At 36.7% G+C, this 24641-nt stretch overlaps 1 protein-coding gene across 1 annotated transcript; it reads right to left on the minus strand.

Moving 5' to 3' along the window:
- Positions 1–262: 262 nt before the first annotated feature.
- On the minus strand, positions 263–4669 carry sox18 (SRY-box transcription factor 18). The gene is made up of 2 exons (XM_038309457.1): positions 3858–4669; positions 263–2117 (listed from the first exon to the last, which is right to left on the minus strand). The coding sequence occupies exons 1-2, from the start codon at positions 4255–4257 to the stop codon at positions 775–777; spliced, it is 1743 nt and encodes a 580-aa protein (XP_038165385.1). The 5' UTR covers positions 4258–4669; the 3' UTR covers positions 263–774.
- Positions 4670–24641: the final 19972 nt, after the last annotated feature.

A 24641-nucleotide genomic window follows, 5' to 3' on the forward strand; every position in this document is an offset into this window, starting at 1 on the left:
GAGTCCCCCCTGCAGAGTGGATTTTTCACCCTTTCACATGTTGGGCTGTGAAAAACTCTGAAATTTAAACTTACATTCTGGGGATATGTATATTGAAATAGACATGGTAGGATTAGTCATCAAATAATTACTAGTATTACCAGCCTTATGACACTGGAATTTACTTAAAAAGATTGAACTCACAGCAAAGTTGATAAGAAAGCTGTGTTTCACTCAAAAGGCATGAGGTTTCAGATTCAAATGTTATTTTTTTCTATGAATATTTCTTTTTTTTTCCAATTATGACAGATTATAAACGACATTTTGACCACAAGGATATAGAGAGATGTAACAGCTGTTGGTCGTTAATGTGTCTAATTGCAGAATATATAACATCTAAATGATCAGATTCTGTTTTCTGCCTAAAGTTAGACTACCAAAAACCAAAAAAAACAAACAAGGAAAAAATACAGTCTTTGTATGTAGCGAATAGTCTTTTAATGTTGATTAAATCTTTCAGCATTATCTGTCTTTGATGTCTGATCCGGTCTTTACAATGAAAACTTTATAAATAATCTCGAAATAAAAAAAGAAGTCAGAATATTTAATATAATTTGGCCTTCTGTCTGATAAAGGGCCAAAACCCAAGGTCAAACAAGATTTTTTCACATTTAAAAAGATAAAAACTAATGGTAATAATATAGAAATTAAACCCTATAATGTCAAAATTGTTTTAGATGAATCCAACAGAGAAACATTTAGAGTAAACGCTATGTAGGCTATGAGATCCTGTATTCATCCAGTTATACAGGCACTGTAATAAACAGCACTGCTAGCGTCAGACAGAGCAGATATCAGAGGGCTGCTCCCATCATCACAGCCACCATTACCACTCATAATACTGCTGGCATCCCTATTGATAACACTGCTAACAATACTGTTACTGCCTCCAACAGTGTTATTACACCCACCCAGAACCTTTAACCCACCTCCACACCCTCCAACAAGTCCATAGGACTCCTCTCGATTCCGTCCCATATTGACATACTGGTCAAATTCATGCCTGTCCACCTCAGACCAAAACTCAGCAGAGGAAGACCCAATCTGGCCACTCGTCTCCAGATTGGGGTGGTCTGAGTGTGCAGGACGACCAAATGTGGATGCAGGGAGGATGCAGGAGGAGGAGCAGGATGGGGAAGAAGTTTCAGGAGGGGGGGAAAGCTGTCCCAGATGTGAGGGAGTGAAATGTGTAGTATTAGAGGTAGAGCTAGCATACATTTGGTTCAGGTAGCCAGCAGGAGCTGTGCTTAGAGTTGTTTGCTGGCATTTTACTGGCTCAGGGAGGCTAAAGGAAGGACGAGGATAAGATACAGGGGTTGAGGAAGCATTTAAAGTTGGGGGACATTTCACAGGAGTCCTTAAGGTGACTTGATGACTGAAAGCATGAGCAGGCGTTATCTTAGAGCTGACAGAGCTAATGCTTGAGGTCAGATTTAATTCAGCAGAGCTTATTCTAGAATCAAGTCTGGAAGTTCTGTTTGGACTAAGACTCACATTCAACCCGCTGTTTAAACTGGCACTAACACTGATGGAGTTATGGTGACTGTGGTTGTTATAGTGCTGGCTGTAATGTGGGTTGTGATGATGAAGCCGGTGGTAACCACTCCAACCCCCCATCCCTGCCTCGTCTTGCATGTGCTGGGGGAAAAACACAGATTCCCCGGCTCCATCTTCCAGAACATCCAATGGAGACATCTCTGGGGTGGGTAAGCCGTAACTCTCCAGCTCTGCGTGTCCTGGGGTGGAAAGGTCTCTGAAGTGCCCCAAAGATGGCAGCAGCTGGTGTGAGTGATGGTGGTGGGAAGTGTGGGCCGGGTGCACATAAGCAGATGCACCAGATACAGTTTCAGCAGCCAAAGGACCGATGCAGGAACCCAACCCAAGGCCAGGGGCCCCACCTTGAGCTAAGCTGTGCAGCAAGAGCCCAGGTTCAACTCGCTTCAGTTTCTTAGTGGTCTTTTTACGCCGTGGTCTGTACTTATAGTTTGGGTGATCCTGGAGATGTTGAACACGGAGACGTTCAGCTTCTTCTACAAATGGTCGCTTGTCTGTAGAGCTCAGGGCCTTCCAAGACTGACCTGAAAGATGTGGTCAAGGAATAATGTAATATGAATGAGACAGAAATAAAAGTATTAACCAATTTTTAATTCCTAAATAATATATCAAAATGATCAGGTAAGACCGTTTCGCATTTCACGCCATTGAACCTTAAATCTTCTTTTTCTTTAAAACCTATAACAATGTCATGCATTGTAGTTTCATCTTTTTTGAAAATGTTCATTTATGTAAATAACAATGCATTGAATTCTATACTTCTATTGTAAACAAATACTCTAAAAGCAATTTTATGTGATCAGATTTAGAAATTGAAGAGAAAAAAGAAAGAAAGAAATGTAACTTTATTGATCTCACAATGGAGAAATTAACTCCTTGCATTAAAAAAAAACCCTGACAAACTTTAAATTAAATTCAGACATCAACAGATGTCTTTATGTAAGTACTTTTTAAATTCTTTATATTTTCAAGCTGTTTAAGTGCATCGTCATCTTTTCTATGTCTATCAAAATATTGAAGAATTGAACCTGATGAATTTACACTCTGCATTAAGTTACATATTTACAGTTTGTCTTGTGGTTGTACATGCTGACTGCTTCCAGATCTGCAAAACAAACTTTTTTCCAGAAACTTGCGGTTTGGATTTGGGGGACTTTGAACATTTCAAGCTGCAGATGAACTCCAGCTGTACAGTGGAACTGCACTGAGCAACCCCAAGGTTTACAAATCAAAGTTTAACGTACAACTGAAAACTACAATAAAAATTATATCTTTATAATTTGATTTTATTACTTATTGCTGTTGCATTTCATTGCAAGTCTTCACTTTCTGGGTAATTTAAAAGTGTTAGTTTAAACAGAAATTATGTTCTTTTTTTTATCCCTTGCATTGCTTAGTTAGATTGTGAGTATGCAGAATTATAGTCAGCATACTAAAAAATGAGTGAAATAACTGTCAATTTTCACTAAGTTTTTTTTTTTTTAAATATTATATGCTAACTTTTTTAAGCAATGACAGAGCCAGCAAATAAAAAAAAGAGATGCACAAATTACTCTATCAGTGTAAAAATTCTAACTAAAATGAAATGATCGGTAGGCTACTATAGAGGCAGGAATCAGTTACACTGATATTTACAATGGACAATTTCCCTCCAATCAGCTTTGATTTTTGACAAATTAATGTGAAATCTGAAAAATCTAATTAAATTTTTGATTCATCAAATGCATTATGAAGAAGGACACTTTTATTCACTAAATGCATCAGTCAACAGAATATACTTTGATACACTGCTCTTGAGCTCAATGGAAATTAGATAAAGTTTTGATTATGCTTTTGTTGCATAAATGGAGATTATGATGTAATTCAATAGTTTTCCTTTAGATTTCAAACTCTCACCTGTGTCAAAGAAACTGTAGCACATATTTACTCATTTATTTGGTTTATTTCTGGTAATTTGGTCAAAATTGTTAGGTGAGATATTGAAGAAATACCAAGAGGGTAAAAAGTAAATAACCCTTAATGGTGCATGTTTAATATTGAGCTGATTTCAGATCCTCAATCTTTATTTTCATATTCCTAAAATCACAGTTTGTTATGCAGATTTAAGCAAAGAGGAATTCATTATTAAAGTGTGAGGAACAAATGAGCCATTGATAGGTTTAACCATGAATATGGGTTTTGAATAAACATTGATAAGGCACAGACTTAAAAAGAATGCATTCAGATGCTTCGCTCATAAAAGCTAAGTCTCCTGCTTGTCTTACCAAGCATTTTGCTGAGCACAGCGTTGTGAAGGTCAGGGTTCTGCAGGGCCAGTCGCTTTCTCTCATCTTTAGCCCAAACCATGAAGGCATTCATCGGTCTGCGGATCCTCTGCTCGGCCCCTGAGGCTTTTTCATCACCAACCCCAGCTGACACACCTCCTCCCTGGGTCAAATCAGGGCTTTGTCCCCTTGAACTGGCTGTCAGAGTCATCCTTGGTTCGGATCTCCGCACCTCTCCAGGGGCATCGGGAGAGCTGCAGTCTGCCGAGAGGCTCTCTTCAAATTCCATTTCAAGATCTGAAGCAGGACTTGGGGTCTCTGATGTCCAGCGTCCTCCAAATGACATTTGGCTGGGATGCAGAGAAGTCTCTCTAGGCAGGTTGGGCTCAGTTAAATTCATCCTATTGCAGCCCTAACTTTATGTCCAGCAAATTTCTGCTTTCGTTTGTTTGAAAATTTCAAAATGTTTCAGATGGCAAAAAATTGAAGAATAAAAATAGGAATTTGATGAATTTTGTGCACAAATCCTAAAATAAAGCATTTAGATCTGAGAGGAGAGGGGGAAAGAGGGAAAGACAAAAACAAACAAGTTGTGGTGTAGAATATTCCCTCTGAAGAAAAAAAAATCCACAGTGACTCTGCCTCTTTTGTCCACTTTCTTTTTTTTCCAAAAGACAACAGCTCTTGTTTGGATTTTGCGGTTCAGCAGTTGATTTCACTCAGTCAGCGAGGCCGTCCGACAATTCGTCTCTCCGTGTCTCTACTATGTTTGAAAGTTTTGAAACTTGTGGCTAGATTTAACCGACCCACGCTGTGTATATATACCCCGCCCTGACCAATCAGATAAATATATAGCTGGGACCTTAACCAATGAGATGCCAGAGGGCTGCAAGGCAAAGAAATTAGTCTGTGTCCAAGACATAGTTAAGGGGGTGTTTGTAACTTTGCCTCCCCCTTTTTCCTTCTCAACGGCCACCCTTTCCTCCCCTTTGGAACTACACACACACAGAAACAAGGACACACACTCCCTGTCCGCCTGTTCAGGGAGATGTAATCGGCGAGGTTCCATTGTTTTTACCCAACTGAGACCAGAGCGTCTCTTTTTCTCTCACACACAAGCACACCCTCATCCCAACATACACACACACATAAAAACACTAACATCTTCTGATGTACGGCATAAAACAAGCAGATGTCACATTTATAATTAACCCTGCCAGCAAATGACAGGCAAAAACACAATGATACATTTAGAGATGGCATGTAAATATGCTGTATCTGTGTTACTAGAGCCGAAAATGTGGGTGAGTATGTGTATTTGAGGGAAGGACAGTGGTCACACAGCCGGCCGCAGACCCAACCAGAATGATTAGTGGCAGAGATTAACAACAACTCACTGAGAAAATGGGGGACCTGGAGGTGGCGTTGTGTGTGGGGGTGTTTAGGGTGATGGTAATGATGACGCTTGGGACATTATGTTCTCTGACAGTAGACCCTACAGCTGTCATTAATGCATTTTTTTTATAGTTCTAAGGCTAAGTTGCTACAGGTTGTTATTCAACATTCCATTTATCGATTTTCAGTATCATTGAAATGTATTTTAATTTTTATAACAACTGTGTGTGCAAACAGACATTTGAAATTCATGGATAGCATGTTAACGACAACTACTGTTCACACACAGAAACGGTGGTGGTCAGAGTCATGCACAATAGAAACAGAACAAAGCATTAGTTAGGACTGTTTGAGAATATTCTACTTAAAACATGAATTTGTTTATATATTTTCTCTATAAAACTATAAAAAAAAAAAAACCTTCACTCGTACAGCATAACTCCTAAAAACAAATGCACACACACACAAACAATGACACACATTTCCCTCCCCACGCCCAGCTCCATAGGAGACTCCAGTGGCGTCTCAGAACCTCCTGCTTGACCAACCAGGAACTACTCCCACGTTGTCGTCTCAGGCCTGCTGTCATAACTTTGTGTGTGTATCTGTGTGTGTGTACAGGCAAAGCATCAGAGTCTATGCTGTGAGTTACTGTAAGTATTTGTAGGTGGGACACTTTCAGTATCAAACCTTTGGCTTCTCTTTGCGTTTCCATCCTTGTCCGACTTCCTGTGAGCCACAAAGATTAAATGTGAATCAGGTTTTACCAGACTCCCTTTTGTTGTATTTACAGTACTCAGAAAAAAAGTGTTTGCCCCATTAAAGAGTCACTCTTAAATGTTTGAATTATGAAACTAATTTTATATTCGCAGAAAGATAACTTGAGTAATTACAGGAAATCTTTTCGAATAAGACAAAATAGCTATGTGGAATCTAAATACAGTTTAATTCTATTTTCAGTCTGGAAGACCCTGTAGCCTCTTTTCAGCTAAAAATTGTGCATTAAAGCGTGTTTTTCAAACATAGGTCAACCCGCTAACAATCAGCTTTTTGGCTCCATTCTCATCGGGGGTCTAACCCCCCGCTGGCAAGCTGCGTGGCCTGTGTCCCCCCACAGCTGTGTTTCTGGTGACACCATCACGCTGTGTTAGCACTGATAGTGTAACCAGTGCAACAGAAATCAGGAAAGTAAACAATGGAAAACAACAAGTAAGGAAGCCAGGGCATAGTAAGTGTGCCTTTTTGTTTCGGGGTTTTATCTGTCCGAATCTCTCCCATCAGCGATGCACCATGTATATAGAATGTAAACAGAGTTGTTTTGGCTTGTTAGATCAGACACGAATGACGCAGAGTGTTGACATCCGTTCGTTGTGTTCAATGGTATCATGTACTGTAAATTAGCGGGTCCACTCAGTTCTGATGTTCCCACAGCATGTCTCTTGCCGAGTCCTTTGACCCAGGTAGACACACATAAGTGACCCTTTCCAATGCCCACTAAAAGCCGATTTTTCTGTTTTTTTGGCCAGTGGGAAAATGGTATATGAAGGCTCACCTGCAACTTAACATCGCCAACTAGTCTCCCTCTGCCAATCTTCTTCTACTCTCCATGCCTCTGCAGCAGTCAATAATATGGTGTGCAAGGGATACTTTCCCAACAAATTCAAAAGGTCAAAAAAGGTAAAAAAAATTTTAAGAAACCATTAATGTTAGGCTAGAAAACACAAAGTTGGACTAGCAAACACAAAACTGAGAGTAGCACACCAAAAACATTCATAGGAAAAATGCTGCAAATAGTGATATGATGGTCCCTCGAAACTTTCGGCTCAAACAAGGAGAAGACTGGTCAGAAATGCAGCCAAGAGGCCCATGATCACTCTGGATGATCTACAGCTGAGGTGGGGAAACTCTGTCCATTGAACAACAATCACTCCTATACTGCACAAATCTAGCCTTTATGGAAGAAAGCCATTTCTTTTAAAGTTTGGGAGACGCACCAAACATTTGAAAGAAGGAAAACCTTATATTTGGTGTAAACAACACATATTGTCTCCCAGCCCCATTGTCCAACATGTTGGTGGAAGCATCGTGGTTTGGGCCTGTCTTTCTTTAGTAGGGACAGGGATGATGGTTAAAATTGATAGGAAGATGGATGGAGCTGTTGGAGTTTGCAAAAGACCTGAGACTGGGATGGAGATTTATCTTTCAATGTGACAATGATCCAAAATCTACAATGGAATGGTTCACAAATAAACATATCCAGGTGTTAAAATGGCCAAGTCAAAGTCAGGCCTGAATCGAATGGAAAGAACTAAAAACTGCTGGTCACAAATTATTGGCATCCAACCTCACTGAGCTCGAGCTGTTTTGCAGGACGAATGGGCAAAAATTTCAGTCTCACGACATCTATTCGTTTGGCACAGACAGCAAAACTGATAGAAACATACCCCAAGCCACTTGCAGCTGTAATCACAACAAAATATGGAAAAACAAAGTTTATGGAACTATTATTACTTTTAACTCAAGGGGGCTGAATAATTTTGGACACACAATTTTTCAGTTTTTTATTTGCTAAAGAAATAAAAAAAATATTAAATTAATTTCGTCTCACTTTATGATTGTGTCCCAATTGTTGATTCTTCACAAATAATTGCAGTTGAATAATCTTTATGTCTGAAGCCTTAAATGTGGTAAAAGTTTGAAAAGTTAAAGGGGGGCAAACACTTTTGCAACGCTCTGTAGAAGCTCTTCCTATATGATGACACAGTCCATGGTAAGCACGGTCAAGCTACTGTGCATCTGAAATCTGTAACCCATCCCCCTTCACCACCTCTACCTTTGACTCTATCCAGTTACCTTCTTTCTTCATCTTCCACCATCACGACCCAAGGATAAGGTCTGTCCATATATATAAATATGCCCATTCTTATCATCATCAGCCATGCCTAGCTCCATGTCTTCTGTAATTGCCCCATATAGTCATGACTCTCTTAGTTTTGCCAACTTTTGCCATTAAGAACACCTGGCAATTATAAGCAAAACATGTAAAAAGGTGGCAGCAACTCACATTCCTCAGCTGGTTCACCAGAATACATGACATGACATCACTGAATTCAACTGCAATTGCTGTTCTGAAATTCACACATTGTACCCTGCTGTATGTTCAAAGAGGAATGAATTTATAAATATAATACTGATCCAATTTAGAGAACGAATAATATTCTTTGATTCAGTTGTGAACTTCATCTTTTTCTTCTATGTTTTATGTCAGGCTTTATTAATGTCCCTTTCCAACAATTTCCGTTGCTTAACAAGTGGAATGTGTCTGTGAGACAGTGCCATAGTACCACACCTTTGCCACAGAGGAAATTTGGCAGTGGCTGCAGACTTTGTGGCGAAACAGAAAAGAGAGAGAGGCAGCAAATACAGGGAAAAGACATGATGAGGGGCGCATATTTCCTTACATCTTCTGATAATTCAAGAACACCCAAACGTAAACCCATACACTCCCTCACACATACACACTACACCCATAACAAACAAATACAAACAATCAACATCATTTTAGACAACAGGCCAGGAGACAAAGGTTGTAATGGGCGAGTTTGCTAGTGTGTCAGTGTGTTTGCGCACAGGCAGTGTGTTTATGTGTGGGAGAGGTCATGTTCACACAACTTTCTATTTTTGAACACGGTGAAGGAGGGAAATGTGTGTGATGATGGATGGGAGACACACACATACACACCGTTAACATGGGTCAGCGGGAATCCCCCACCTTTATCACTCATGAACTCACACACACACAGAGTTTGCACAAATGACTAGATTGTATCGCCTCTCTGTTTTGGATACAGGATATTTGAACCTTTCTGAACACCACATTAAAAAGGATTCATCATAAAGGGGATCCTTTTTTTGTAAGTGATACAAGCAGGCATCACTGAAATGCTGGAAAGTGCAACTTTTCTCTACATTGCTGCATAGACAGACTAAAAGTCTCTACATAGCAGCTATTTTGAGATAAACATGTTCTTTTAAAATATATTGAATAGGAAAATCGACAGATTTTTAACTTACATTTATTCTGTATCAAACATAATTTACTCTAAATTTTTCAACCTCCTTCACCTTTACTTCAATATATAAGAAAACGAGAGCTAAACAATCAAATATCTTGGGTTCATCCTGTGTTAAATCATGCTTTTACATAGTTCTCATTTTAAGCACTGGATTCAAGGAAAATAAATAAATGATATAAAATCAGTGAATTGTTACATCATGTTTCATCTTATGGAAGTGAGAGGAGTCCTCAAAGTTAATGGTTAATCTTTAAAAAGCTATTTTATCTTTTAGATTTTTGGAGACATGCATAAAAAAACACAAACTTGACAGAAATGTTTGTAATTTAGTTGTCCAATTGAGGTGGTTTAAGAGACATTATGAAATAACAAAATGAAATCAAGTGTTAATTGGAAAAAAACTGGCGTCAGTCATTTTGGGTTTCTTTACAGCGAGGCATCAAGCTACATCAAGTTAATCTGTTCTAAAAGTGATGGTATGTGTTCAGAGTTTAAAGCTGCATCTTGCTGACAGTGCATAAAAAAACCCTTTTCCACTTCTCTTTCATTAAATTTTTTTATTCTCTCTTTGATATAATTGGTGGGCTGCAGTCAAATTTGACACTCTCATGAAACATTTTCAAAGGCTGTACAATCCAGAAAAAATCTTGCCAAAAAGAAATGAGGCTATTTTCTCTAATCTTTTCCATAATATTATGGAATCCTTTTTTACGTGTTTTTGTGAGGTTTTATTGTCCAAAACTGCATGGGCTAGAGGAATTACAGATAGATATAGAGTCAATTAAGGAATATAGGGCTGTTTAAAGGCGCTACTCAAAGTTTTATGTTGAAGAAGAATGAAATTCTTAAGATCCATATAATTGGATGGATAGAATAACATAAGGGAACGTAAAGAGGACAGGTTTGTTTAGATCAGGGGTCTTCAACAGGGGGTTCGCGGGTCACAAAAGTTTTGGTTGATTAGACTTTTTTTTATATTCCCCCTGGATTTTTTCCACTAATAGAAATGTCTTTAAATCTACATTAACATGAATTCAAAACACTGTAGTAAACAGATAAATGGAGGCAGAAGATGTCTTTCAGTCATCGATGCACACATTCTGCGACACAGGCGCTCTTTTAAGCTGGGCACCGTTTCATTAACAACATCTGTCCCATCAACCAGGAATAAGAATCAGAAATACTTTAATAATCCCAGGCCAAAATTACTTTCGTTAATGTCACCATCTGTAATAGAGTGACTATAGGATCAGTTTGATTTATCACAATGTCATACAATATATATAATTAGGGGGTCCCCGCTTTATCTCGTCTCAGTTTGGGGGTCCTTGGCCTGGAAAATGTTAAAGACCCTTGGTTTTGATATTCATCTACTGTATATACAGGAATGTTTTATAGGCCTGAAAGTACTGCATATCTTACAAAGAAAGCTATTGAGGTTGAGGTGAAGGCAAATTAAGCCCTTTACAATTTAGTCCTAAGCCGATCGAAAGACCTGGTGCCCTTTTACAGTTTTTATTCAATTCCAAACTAAAGTAAATTATTTTTCTTTTTCTTCAGCTATGATGTTTTTTTTTCTTAATCAAAATCATGCACAAAGGGGTATTTAACTAACCTGACTCCGCCAGATGGATTTGCTCTGCATATCCATCTGGAAACCTTCCGTTGAAGTAATTTCGGGAAGGGGCGAAAATACTGGTTAGCTGATTGGCCTATGTTGGTGATAGACGGGCCAAATAAACCAATCAGATCAACGAAGCATATGACGTACTAACGAGCAACGATGAAAACACAACCACAAACCAGTCGGGAGAAGAGCAAAAACATCTTTTCCTCTGAGAAAAGCCTCCAGAGCAGTGTTTTGCTCTTCTTTCAGTGAAGAAATACTCTGTAATTCCGATAAAACTTGCTCGATAGCCACGCTAACGCTAGTTTCATCGGCTGAAGCCGCCATGTTCTTTAGACTGAACTGTCGTGCTTCTCGTTGCATCACACCTCAACCTGCCTCAAAGCCAACGCTGATTGGACGTTCGTTTGGTGAACGGCTCCAAATTTTCTTTAACAGAGAGTAGCCAGACTGATCTGCGAGTGAAACCTTGAAAGCTCGCGAGATCAGGATGGTCTCACGAGGATAGTATTTAACTTGATTCATGCATCACTGAGTAATCCTCATGACGTTTGCACTCATAACAGTTACACCTCCATATTCTGTGAAAAAAAAAGTTTAGAGATGAACTATATAAGAATGCCCCAACAGGAAGAAGCTACCTTAGCCGTACAGAGCCTTCACTAAAAAAACGGCTACTTTCTCTGATCAGGGATACAATGATTTTGGCTCAAACTCGAGACAACATAGCTCTTTAGCGGCCAATCTGCAAAGGGCAATAACTTTTCTAACTCTGGTCTAAGTCATGGGTGAAATTAACTTTTTTGGCCTTGAATGGTCTTGGGCTTTGTTCAGCCTTCAGAATGGGCGGTATATGGGATGCCATTAAATGGCTGGCACCCAGACGGGGAGAGGCGGCTTGGCTTTGAAGGCAACTGGGTTTTTCTTCAGTGTTGGAAGAAAAAACACTAAATATTTCATAACAAATTGATACTCTGTAGCTCTAAAGGCATTATTTTATCAAACATTTGCTTATGGGTAACTTTGAAAGGTTTGAAAAACCATAATGTAGAACAAATAAGGTCACGTTCAACTTTCAAGGTGACTCCATTGTATTTCCACTCCTATTCTCTTTCAGAAGCAAATACACTGGGAAGATGGTGGGTAAAGTTTTGCTATTACTTCTATTCATCAGTAAATTTTAATCCAACTTAAGAAGCACTCTGCTTGCTTATAGTGACAAGGGATACAATGGCAGAGGGAACACAAAAGTACAATGTTTGGCTTCACTGATAAAACTGATATTAACAATTCATGCTGCCAGATATGCATTAAAAGGTTCACTCTCAAAGGCAAGATCAGAAGAAATTTGACCAAAGACCTATCTAAAGAACATGAAAGACAGTCTATGTTCGTTTTTTTATACCTTATAATAAAAAAGGTATAGATAACATACTAGATTGCTAAGAAATATCACTAGGAGTAGTTAGTGTGAGGGATCGCATTCGAGTCAATGAGTCAACTGGTTTTTCTTAGAAAACTTTGACTGGATGATCAGGCGATCTATCCAAGGGAAACCCTTAGTTTCACTGCCAGTCTAAAGCATCAGATCAGCATCATATCTTTAGGCTATGGTCAAACTTTAACCTTTGGAATAGAATAGAATAGAAATACCATAGACCTTAGAAGGGAAATTCAGGTGTGCGAGGAAGCAAAATAAAAAGTCAATGTCAACATACACATAAGGCAAAAAAGAAAAAAGACTACGACAATACATTGTTCAAATAGCAAGATTGTACAGTTTTTTTCTGAGATCCCTAAAGTGCAGCCAGACACAGAAGTTCAAAAAATAGAGTTTGAAACCATCAGAGACTCTTTGTCATTCTTTTCATTCAAAAAGAGTGCAAAAAAATGGCTTGTAGAGAGCCAAATTTGTGGGCACTAAGGTTTTCTGTGTATTTAAATAATTTATAATTATTTTAGATGAATTGTATTTCTTAACTATAATGTTTTTTATTTAATTGGTATTGTAAATTTATCTTGTGATTTTATACTTGTGTTTATTTTTAAGGTTGCCTTTTTTATCCCTGGCTGGGTGACTACCGATGAAAATTAGCACTCCTTAGCTAACTCGGGTATATTTATATTGTTTTAATGTTGATTAATGTACATTGTCCCCTTTCAAATAACCAATAAATAAATAAATAAAATAAAGGTGGTGGGCAGCAACAGAGACAGGAACCTCTAGAACAGAGGTCACGGATTAGCAGACCAGGGTCAGGATCCGGACGCACCTGCTGGCTAATCCGGACCCAACCTGATTTAAAACATTTATAAATTACTGCATGTTGTCCGACAACAGTGTCAAACTTCACTTATATGGTAAAGCCCTCTTGAGCGTTGCGGACCAGGCTACACATGATACAAATTAGCCAATGAACTGTGTCAGTCAGGGCTGCTGCTGGTAGCTACTTTTAGACACAGCAGGCAAACCTGTGGCACGCCAGGCGATGGGAAAGAAGGAAGCCCATTCAAGATGATTAAGTTTATCATTTTTTAACTGGTGCAGTCTATATGCTCTAAAGTATGTTTTTCTTCCAGTCACACAAAATGCTGATTTCTGTGGCTCGGGCTTAAGTCTTTTTGCTTTCCTTTTCCCTCCTCTCCTGGTAATTTTTAGCCCTGTTGTATGATCATGCCGGGGGTTACTAGTCACTAACCCCCAGCACAAAGGAGTCACTAAAAACAGCTACTGTTTTAGTGACACCTTAAAACTGAGACTGTTTTCGGCATCCGGTTTAGAAACAAAAGAATATGAACAGCTCTTGCTTTTCATGCTTTCACAAATGTTCATAGATATTTTTTTTCTGAAACACTATATTTTCCGTTTAAAAATTACTCCTTTTTTTAAATACCCCACTGTATTAGGTGTGGAAATGTATGCATCATCAATTATTATCATAAAACTCAGTTAAAAATGTTTTGTATAATTTATGAAGGTCCCCAGATCTGCACCCTGATATTATGTCTGAGACTTTTACTTCAAAAACCCAAAAGAGGCTAAAGTCAAGAAATTTTACGTTGCTTATGTAGCCTCTAATCAACGCTTTCACGCAAAATTCTGAAAACAAAGACATAAAATCACTTAGATAGCAGCTCTATGGTGAAAACTTTGAGCAGGCGGTTGGCATCCGGTTGCTCTCACAGCTATCTGTCTGGCTGTCTCTCTGTCTGACTATACATAGCGTTTCAGCAGAGCTTATCATTGCTTATCCTGTAATTAATGCAGTGCAGCACCACAGAACAATATACGACCTTTCCCACCAAACACAACGCCTCTGTTCCTGGGCCGAACACTTTTTTTTGTGTCTCATCTCTTCTGTCCTGTTGTCTTCTCTTTCTCATGGCCCCTGTCATTTTCGTTCTCTCTTTAGCTTCTCACTCTCACGCTAACATTTTCACAACGCTTTCCTATTTGAGGAGCTATCTGAATCTTTCATCTTTATTAAATGGGCTTATTTGTTCTTTGTGTAAATCTTACTTTACTTGTTTCACTCTACCATTTTGCTATTACCATGTACTATGTGGAGTTCTCAGAAAAAGAAACCAATAAAAGACAAAGATATACAGAAATCCAGGAAGGTAAAGAAAGGTCCAGAGATAAAACCGTGATGCATTATGGGAATGTGACCTGTAAGTCATGCAATGTCACAATAAAGATCACATGAGTCATCTTTTAATGAGAAGGGTGGGTAATGAATCATCAGGGTGGTACTGCCCTATAAAAAATATCTTCTATTGAGTTATTTTTTGAAGTATTACAAAGGTTTATGGACATACAGTTATTAAAATAATACTACTTGAAAAAGTAAGTTAGCCAATATAAAAAAAAAGCTCAATAAGCACATTCCAAAAAGATATGAAAAAACGTTTTTAGAACAGTGTCTGTATTTCTTTTTAGAATCTCCTGTATGTAGCTAATAACATAGAGCAATCTATTATTTGTATTTTTTTGGTATATTCTTTTAAACCTCCATACTTCCATTGCTGTTTAATTTTACTTCTAAGATGTATGGATTTCCTCATTGAGAGACAACTGCCAACCCTCTTTTATATTTCTTAGGTTAGCATCCAAAACAAGTTTTTTTATTTCAATCCAGAAATTTTCTGCAGGATGCAGGACTGAAAAGTTCATATCAATCTTGTTCTTAAACATGTCTGCTCTGTCGCATTTGTGGGCCATTATCCTGTTTGATTAATAAAAGGGTATTTTCCCTCTTTAGCATAAGAAAACATGTCAGTTATTTTTGATTTGTTGAGCTTGATCTACCTTGCTGAACATGCAATATAGCTTTAACCATACCATGACAAATGACACCATGGAACAGCTATTGGCACTTATCTCTATACAGATGGCAGTTTCATGTTTTCTTTTACATTTTTCAGGTTTCCATGCTAAAACGTTTGAGCCCTTTTAAGCCAAGCAATAATTTCCTGCTCATGTTTATTCTTCTTCCTTTCCTTTTAGTTTATTTTTCCTGAAAGTATGAATCATATGATCCCCTTTACTCTGATTTGTAATGTTTGTTCTTAGAAGAGATGACTGATCTCTACGCTGTTCTTATGTTAACTGTGCATCTTTCATTTACTGAATCACTAGTAGAGATTCAACAGCAACATCAAGGCTGTTGTCAATATAGGCTGTACCCTACCAGTAAATTATTTGTGTTCTAAAACCATAATTTACACCAAAAACAGTGATTGTTTATCTGGTTAGTGGTTGAAGTCTCCTGTAGAATGTAGAATAATGTGGCTAAATGGAGCAATCTACTGGTTCTAAGTCAATATCACTGTTTAAACAGTTTCTGGTAGGAACTGTAGTACGAATTTAAAATATTTCAATTGTATTCCTATATTTAGTTGTAAGTTGGGTACTTTCTCAAGGATTTGGAAGACCATTTTCCTTCATTTAATCTCAGGACCCTGTGGAAAGACAGGAAGCCCAAACAGAGATAAGCACATAGGAGAAAAATCCCCAGGCGGATACAGGAAGGATAGGTGCATACCACAAAAACTGCAGCATTCACTGTTTCAACTGGTCTTCCAAATTTTGTCATGTACATTTTTCTGAGATTAGCCATTTGTTCACCCCAAGATATATATACATATATATATATATATACATAAAAAAATCTTAAAACATTTCTTGGGACATTTGTTGCATTTATTTGTTAGCTTTTTGACATAAAAGAGAACAGAGAGGAAGAGGATGGATAAACAGCAGGTGGACTGGGCTAGGAGTCAAGTTCAAGACTGGTGAGGGAGCCTCAGTAAATGGCACTCATACCCTATCCTGATATAGGAATTAGTTACCGGTAAGAAAAACATGTATCGCATTATTTTTAGAAGACACACTATAAAAAATATTTCCCATTGGATAAAGATGACATAAATACACACTGAGAAAATAACTTCTCTTCTTTGGTCAAGGTGTAGTTTTCTGGAATGCATTATTTAACTTTTCTCATACTTGTGTGTAATGGTGGTGGAGTGTTTATACAACAACAAAGATTTGGTGACCAAGGGATGCAAAAGCCCTGCAAACACATGAATTGATGGTGTCAGGGCTCATAACAAGAGAACCCTGTTTTTCGAGGCAGACAGACATATTGGCGCTACACTACTTAATGTACTTGGTCTCATAAAGCTCTGTTCTAACCAACATCTAAACCTGAGGAGAGGGTGGATGAACTGCAAACCCCAAAAAGGGTTGATCATTCACCTAAAATTATTAAAGAGAACTTTAAACAAAGAAGCAGCAATGATTATAGTAACTCTGGAGGAGCTACAGAGGAAAAGGGTGATAACTATAAGTGATGATCCTCAAAAATCTTGTCTTTCTTTAGTAGTGACAGAAAGAATACCACTGTTCCGAGAACACAAAAAGGTCGGGTTGCAATTTCCCTAAACCCATGTATGGCACATTGTAAATGTGGTGCAAAACAGATATCATCACATTATATTGCCTACTTGCAAAATTCTATGTTTGCTGGAAAGCTAACCTTAGTCTGATATGTTAGCAGTCTTTACCATGTTGAAAAATAGTGGTGGCGTACTATGCCAGGGGGTAAGGGAAGCTTTTCAGAGTTTATGGCAAGATCAATAAAGCTTAATATAAGACATTTCTGGAAGAAAACCTATTAGAGGCTAAAAGATGTTTTGAGAGTTGTGTAGAGGTTTAACTTCTATAAGGAGAACAACAATAAATACAAAGCTAAAGCTACACTGAACTAATTTAAATGAACATGTTACATTAGAATGGTTTACTGAAACTCTAATAAAATAATTGGACAGGGTTTGAAATTTACAGTTCAGATTATCTCTGTCTATTCTGAGTGATTTTAACGTACTTGCAGACATGTCTGACTTTAGATTTGCAATGCTTAAATAGTGAAACACTAAGGACTTGTAGCAGAATTGTGGTTGCACAAACTAAAAACTAAAGAACATTAAACTTTTCAGATTTCTTCTGAAAAACTATAGTTTTTTTTTTAAGTTGCCTTTTTCTTCCAGCAAACTACTTAAAACAAATCTTCACTTTTAAGGGTATTATTTTGCTTGCTTGTTTGTTTTAATTTATATTCACCATTTTTCTCTCTCTTTTTTCTTTCTCAGCATCTGGCGACACAATCCTTGCATCACTTGCTATTGCATAAGTTTCTATGATACAAATAATATAAATTTAAACTGAGAGAGAGACAAATAAGAAAGTATACATACTTTATATTTGCAGAAGAGGGGTGAGCTGAATGAGCATTGGTTGTTGTTTGAAATGTCTTACCATTCACAAAGGCATCATATTCTCAGCACAAAAACGAAAATATCATGTGTGACAGCACTCTAAAATTATGACCATAATTCTGGTGTTCTTGGCTGCAAATACCTACATACCATACATGCAAATTACAGACTTGGATCACATTATGAGCATTCTTGAATTACTCATCATTGAAAACTGGTTATCCTTGACATGGTGAAATAAAAATGATTTGGAGCTTCTGAAGTAGATAAAACAAACTAGACAAGATGGAGGGTTGATTCAAACATATCCTGTTCCAGTTTCTGTCTGCATTCCTTCTGTCTGGCATCTGGCACAGACCTGGCAGTTTTACTCCCTTTTATTTTTCAGAACATGTTCTTGGTGGAAATCCTTCTTTCTAGATTTCTATACGAAACAGTGTCACATCTTTTGCAAATGACGAAATGAGTAGGAAAAAGGGTGAATATCAAAGCCAACTCTTACCGACCTAATTTTAATTGCTAGCGCCATTCTTTTAGTGTTGAGTCTTAAATCCTTCCCAATAGTTTGTGCTACCAACAGAGATGGGAAGTAACAAAGTACAAATACTTTGTTACTGTACTCAAGTAGATTTTTCTGATATTTTTACTTTACTTTACTACTTATTTTTATGGCGACTTTTTACTTCTATTCCTTACATTTTTACACAAATATCTGTACTTTCTACTCCTTACATTTAAAAAAAAATTGGCTCGTTTCTTTAGTTTTGAATCCTTTCAATGGAGTTACCGTTATTATTTTTCACGTCATCAATACCAAATTCATTCTAATTGGATGGGAATCTATGTTGCATTTGACGCACCACTACAAGATGAATCGACAGATTCGGCGGTATTCATTCGCTGCAGATCATTGCAGCTTGGTGGCGGTGGCGTTAGCATAGTAGCATGGACGACGAGATGATTGAAAATGAACACAACGGAGATCTAGTCCTATTGTCAGACATCCATTTAAAATGTAGGCAACGGCATGAAAAAAGTGGTTTCTACTTTTACTTTTATACTTTAAGTAAATTTACAAGCCTGTACTTTGTTACTTTTACTTGAGTAAAGAAGTTTAATCAGTACTTCCACTTTTACCAGAGTATTTTTTAACACAAGTATCTGTACTTTTACTCAAGTACGGAAAGTGAGTACTTTTGCCATCTCTGGCTACCAAGTACCTCAACTTTAAAGTAAATTTAAAAAAAGCTGCCAGATCATTGCTTAAAAAATTCATAATAATGAGACTTAACCTCAGTGAGAAAACAAAAAATAACATATAAAAAGTAAACAATTGATTTAGTGACAATGAACTGTTTGTTTCTACCAGCTGTGAACATCTGGAGTCAGATACTTTTGCTTATTCAGGTCAAATGGAGAGCATCTGTGGAAATAGAATTTAATCTATTACTACAGATTTTAAATTAGATTTAAATTTCTTCGTTGACTATTCTAAATATTAATATCTTTGATCAAAAGCAGTCATGTAAGCGACCAGTCCTGGAGGAGCGATGTTCACATACCTTCTGATGCAGCTCTACTTGAACGCTCCAGACTTAGATATTGGCTCATTAGTAGTGATAAACTACATCTTACAGAAACGGTTTAAATATCTGATTCAGGTGTTTAGAGAAAGATATTATATTGAAAACACAGCGGCCTCAAGGATCTGAGTTTGGAAACAATCAGACCTCTACCTTCATAGCTCTGCTGTAGGTTTTTCTGTGATTGGAAGGTGAACCTTTACCTATGGGCTCTGTTAGGTTTTCTTCCAGGACTTTGCTGATTTTTATCATTTAAAACAATGATAAATGTCTTGTACTTTATCAAATTCATAGAATGTTCAGTTATACTGTTGTAATTTTTCACAGTTTTTTTCTAAATTGGGTTAACTTATTGGAAACAAATTAGACTTTTTCTGATTTATGAGAATGAAATGAGGTGAAAAACACCTAATTTTAGCCAATAATAATTGGGTGTCCTTGTGTTAAACATCAAAACTGACAGCAGGTTTACTCAGTATTTTTTTTTCCTTTTGCTCTCCCTTTATAAACTATGAAATATGTGACAGATATTTTTCTTGTAGGTTGTTGCTTTCACACATTCCCATGTAAACAGAACCAGTGAGTTCATGCAACATTTCACGTATTCCCTCTTTGTTTTCAGAAATGAGCCTGTTTAGTCTGAACATTTGAGCATTTTCACTTATCGTTCTTTCCTATTTTTCTTCTTTTTTATTCCCACTTACAAAAACTCTGTAAACTCCCAGCATTTTTTAACTGGCGTCTATTTCCGGCAGCGATCGAATATCTTCTGCCCATCAAAGATGTGTTTGGGAACAAAAGAAAGTTTGAAAGCAAGACTGCCTTGTAGACGACCAGGAAAGTACCAGGGAGAGGGGCCGGGAAAGTGGGACTGTGGATTGTTTGGCACCATGAGAGACGTTGGGTGGGAGGTAACGTTTTTTTTTGCTTTGTGTGGTGTGTGTGGAATCTATTTTTTTCCTTTGTGGCTCGTGTAAAGAGTATGTTTTTTTATTCTTTTGTGGTGAGCGTGTGGGAACCGCTGAATGAGATGGAGTGATTCCTGAAGTCAATGCTATCAGCCTTCGACATACTTAAACACTGGTGGAGGTTTGAAGGGGTGGAGGGGGAATGATAAGGACCTGGATGGGTAAGCAGCATGGAATTTTATGTTGATATCAAAGTAAGTCAATGCAAACGGCAACACAATCAGACAAATGCTCAGTTTCAACAAGATAACAGCGTGATCTGACCCTAGTTCAAACCCTTCATTGGGATGTTGACTCAGTTTGACTAAAACAGTGTCTAAAATAAGTTTAAAGTCAGCTTCATGTAACATTCACACATCTAAAATCTGAAAAAAACCCAACGTGTTTAAAGTTAATTTTGAGGTATTGTATCCTTTTATCACAAGATTAAGTTGGCTGGACATTAGACCCTGAAATGATTGATGTTTTAATTATTGTTTGTAATGTTAAAAAAAATAAGTCCTGAGATCTGGAGATGTTTAGACTATCATATATAAAAAAAAAAAACAAGTCATCTTTTTGTTATTGTGAGAAAGCTAAATGCTTAACCCACAGTATGCGTCTCTATTGAAGACATCTGAATGTGGTCGTCACTAAATCTTTTCTTTTACTTTTCTCGCCTTTGAGGCTTTCCAGACTCAGTTTAGAAACGTTGACAGTGTGGTGTAGCTTATGTTCTCTCTCTTTAGTCTTGTCTAGATCAATATCCATTAAAATGATCCTTGAGATTTGGAAAATGAGAAAGATTTAATAACTAGCATCACAATCCAAGAAAACGAAATGCCTAAGATTAGCATTAAATTAACTAAAATCATCCTTGGTTCTAAGATAACTATTGTTAAATAAACAGGAATTTGTTTGAAGTCCTTCATCCTATCTATTAATTTTACATAGTCTGCTGTTTTTTGCTCAAATGCATGCTCTGATCACCAAGTAATAGAGATTTGACCCTTTCATATTTATGAAGAGTTTATACATACTGAAAATTATGAAACATAGTAGCACAATAAGATATTGTTTTCTATAATTGATTAAAATAATCATTAATGACTCATTATTGATTGAAATAATCCATTAGTGTCACATTGGTTTATGATCAAGTTGAAATTATATAATAAAAATAATGAAAAATGCAGAGGAACTCCCCAAAATTCTGCTATCAATAAATATGTTTGTTTTGTACTTTAATTTTAGACTATCATTTTAAGGAAAGTGAAAAAGGAACAACTTGTAGAGAAGTCTTATAAATAAGAAAATAAATATGATAAGACTTATAAATTTCTTATCATATTTTTCAATTGATTTAATTGTTTAGATTCTTTCAGCAGTAGACAATGCAGGTGTAGTGTCTTGCCAAAAGACATAACAACATCGAAAGTCACAGTTGGGGCTTGGACCAACAACCCCCGGTTGCAGGGCAAACTCCTTCATCCGATACCAATGTCGCTTCCATACACTTATGTGTATAAAACATTATAGTAGAACTCATAAATGGTCAACCTGTGAAAATAATCTTAATAGGCATCATCTTAGCATGAGAAAACCAATACTGAGTGCTACCAAGTCAGAGTTCTGAGAGCCAGACAGGACATGGGGGGAAAATAAAAAATAAAAATCTTTACCAAACAGTTAAAGAAATAATTAAAACATTTTTAAAAAATTGTTTAAAAAACAAATGTCTTATTTCATACAATTTCTCTGTGCGGTGGGGGGGATAGCAGCAGGGAGGGCGTGGGTCCAGTAAACACATGTTATGCAACAAAGCTGAATTAGGACCCGAGTTTACCTCTCCTCTAGATATGGAGTATGATACAGTTGAAAAAAACATAACTTGTACAAAAAGTTGCATAAACTCTTTTATTCAAGGCTACCACAAAACCTGTCATAGTTACGATAGTTCTGTCCCGAGAAACAAGCCACATTCCAGCAACCGATTGGGGGAAGCATGTAGAAAGATGCTTAAATTGTTTGACTAGATGCAGGTCACAAAAAATGGGAAGCTCTACCTAATCTTAAAGCGATTATTTGAGACAAAGAAATCATTCTTATTGTTTTTGGCATTGGATAAATATTTGTAATTCCATTACACTAAATTACTTTTTGAATTTGTTTCATACAATGTATAGCTTAACATATTAGCTTAACATAACAGTTAGTTTAGAAGGTAAGATGATATAAATGCTACAAATTTTGTGTATTGGCTATAGGAAAACAAATCACAGAAAATAAACCAATAACAAATAAAAAACACAGCTGTAATGAGACTTAGAATAAGATTGTTGCTGTTTTAAAATGTCTTTAAAAAACAAACAGACATAATGCTTCTAAGCCATGTCCATTTTTAATGGGTCAGGAATTTTCAGCTGCAAAAATCCTTTTAGTGCTGCAGGAAGCTGCAGAGAGATCTAATACCAGTTTCTTCAGTTGTACAGATAAGTAAAAAACAATCATAAAAAGAAAATCTGTCAGAGAAGTTAAGGAACTTCCAGTAATATTTGTTGCTTACACTCCAAAAATGTCCTTAAAATCAGTTATATGATGATGCGATAGTTACCTGCAAATATTTGTTGTTAGAACAAAGTTGATGTGCAATTGCCTTAAAATCAAATTAAATTTTTATCTCTTATTCTTTTTTTATTAAGTATTTTACAAAGAGTGCAATCTAAAATTGTTTTGACATAAAAGAAATACAAATAAAATTATAAAAATTCCACTATTATTTAACATATTAACTAATACAACTTCAGATGGAACACAAAAATTTCTGATTGTAAAATGTTTTCAAAGTCCTAAGCTATCTGAATAATGAATTAGTCTCAAAACATAACTTAATATTAGCTACTTTGTTTAGGTAAATTGCTTTGTGAGTAATTACATCATACATTTGAATTAACAGGGACAAAGTGGCCATATTTATTATTCAAAACTTGAGATGCTTCAAAATAACAAAAAGTTGCTTTTAGCTGCAAAATATTGAGCAATATATTTTTGTACTTGCTGTAAAACAAATCTCTTTTATATAAAGAAACAACCAAGCAAACAAACAAATAAACAAACAAGTGTTCATTCTAATTATATAAAAAATAGAACAATGACATTTCTCTTATGATTTATATTTCATAAGGTAAGCAGGCTAAGCTTTGTGCTCAAACACATCTGTGGACAGTTAAGATTGAAGCTCATCTGGTTTTAATATTCTTTTATAAAATTATATCTTCAATTTTAATCAACTGTTTTAGTCAGACATGTACCTTCACTAAAATTCAGCAGGGTTATGGAACCTGAAAATACAGTTTTAAAAACATTAACAGGACCCAGTGGCACTAAGGCTGATCATTTATAACGCAATCACCATCCACTCTTTCTCTCTATTCAGTAAGTTAAAGCTCTTGGCTGTCAGTGTTTTAAGTGGAGCTGGGAGAGCAGAAAATGATTCAGTTGCAAAGTAACAATTATAATCTATAATCCATTCTTGTAATTTGTGGTTCACCAACATCATTAATTTAAGCACATCTGAGCATCTGTGACGATGAAATTAATAGCAGCCTGCTCCATGGGATGTCTTTGTCTCACATGGAAAAAAACAACACCTCTATTGCTTGTAATTTGAAGCCTAACTGATGTTCATTATGTTTATCTGCTATTGTTTGCTCAAACAGAGCTACTCATGGCAGCTCTTTCAAAGTAAGACCAAGTGTTTTAAACTGGGAGTCAAGCAGAGATAGTTTGATGTATTTTTGTAAACCTATGTTTATCCTTTTTTTCCCACCAGGAGAAAAAGAACAATATTTGAACATTATCACAAGCATGAAGCTGATGCTAATTAATTATCCCCAACAGAACATGAACAAAGTTTGATAGTTTTGCTCAAAATGGTTTAATACATCTAGAAGTATTCTAATGTTTTTTGGTGTAGAAAGTGTTGACAAGGGCAACATGTATTCTGCATTACAGAGAAGCGTCTTCCCATTTCCCACTGCCAAATACTTGTCCAACTGAGGCAAACCACAAACCAGTAACAAAATGTTGTCTGTTTCATGAACTGAAGCAACAGAGATCTGAGGCTACTAAGCATGCCAAAGTAGAGGACCGTGTGGTGCTGGACCTCAGAGACCAATTTATGGGCTGGCACCTCAGCAGGTTTATGGTGTTGATAGAGATACCAGCAGTAATATATGCAGCTAGGATCATAATTTATTAGTAAATTTATGTTATGCTCTCATGCATTTTAAAGTGGGTTTCTGCATATTTTAATCAAGATAAGAAGACAAAAAACATACAAGCAGATTAGGATGCAAAGATATTTGTTGCACATA

Source organism: Cyprinodon tularosa, unplaced genomic scaffold (genome assembly GCF_016077235.1).
Source record: "Cyprinodon tularosa strain WSP-4 unplaced genomic scaffold, ASM1607723v1 ctg66, whole genome shotgun sequence".
Lineage (NCBI taxonomy): Eukaryota > Metazoa > Chordata > Actinopteri > Cyprinodontiformes > Cyprinodontidae > Cyprinodon > Cyprinodon tularosa.

Coding starts and splice junctions, on each gene's coding strand:
- sox18 (XM_038309457.1), bottom strand. CDS start 4,257: ATGAATTTAACTGAGCCCAACCTGCCTAGAGAGACTTCTCTGCATCCC. Junction 2,118..3,857: donor TGTGCTCAGCAAAATGCTTG/GTAAGACAAGCA, acceptor CACATCTTTCAG/GTCAGTCTTGGAAGGCCCTG.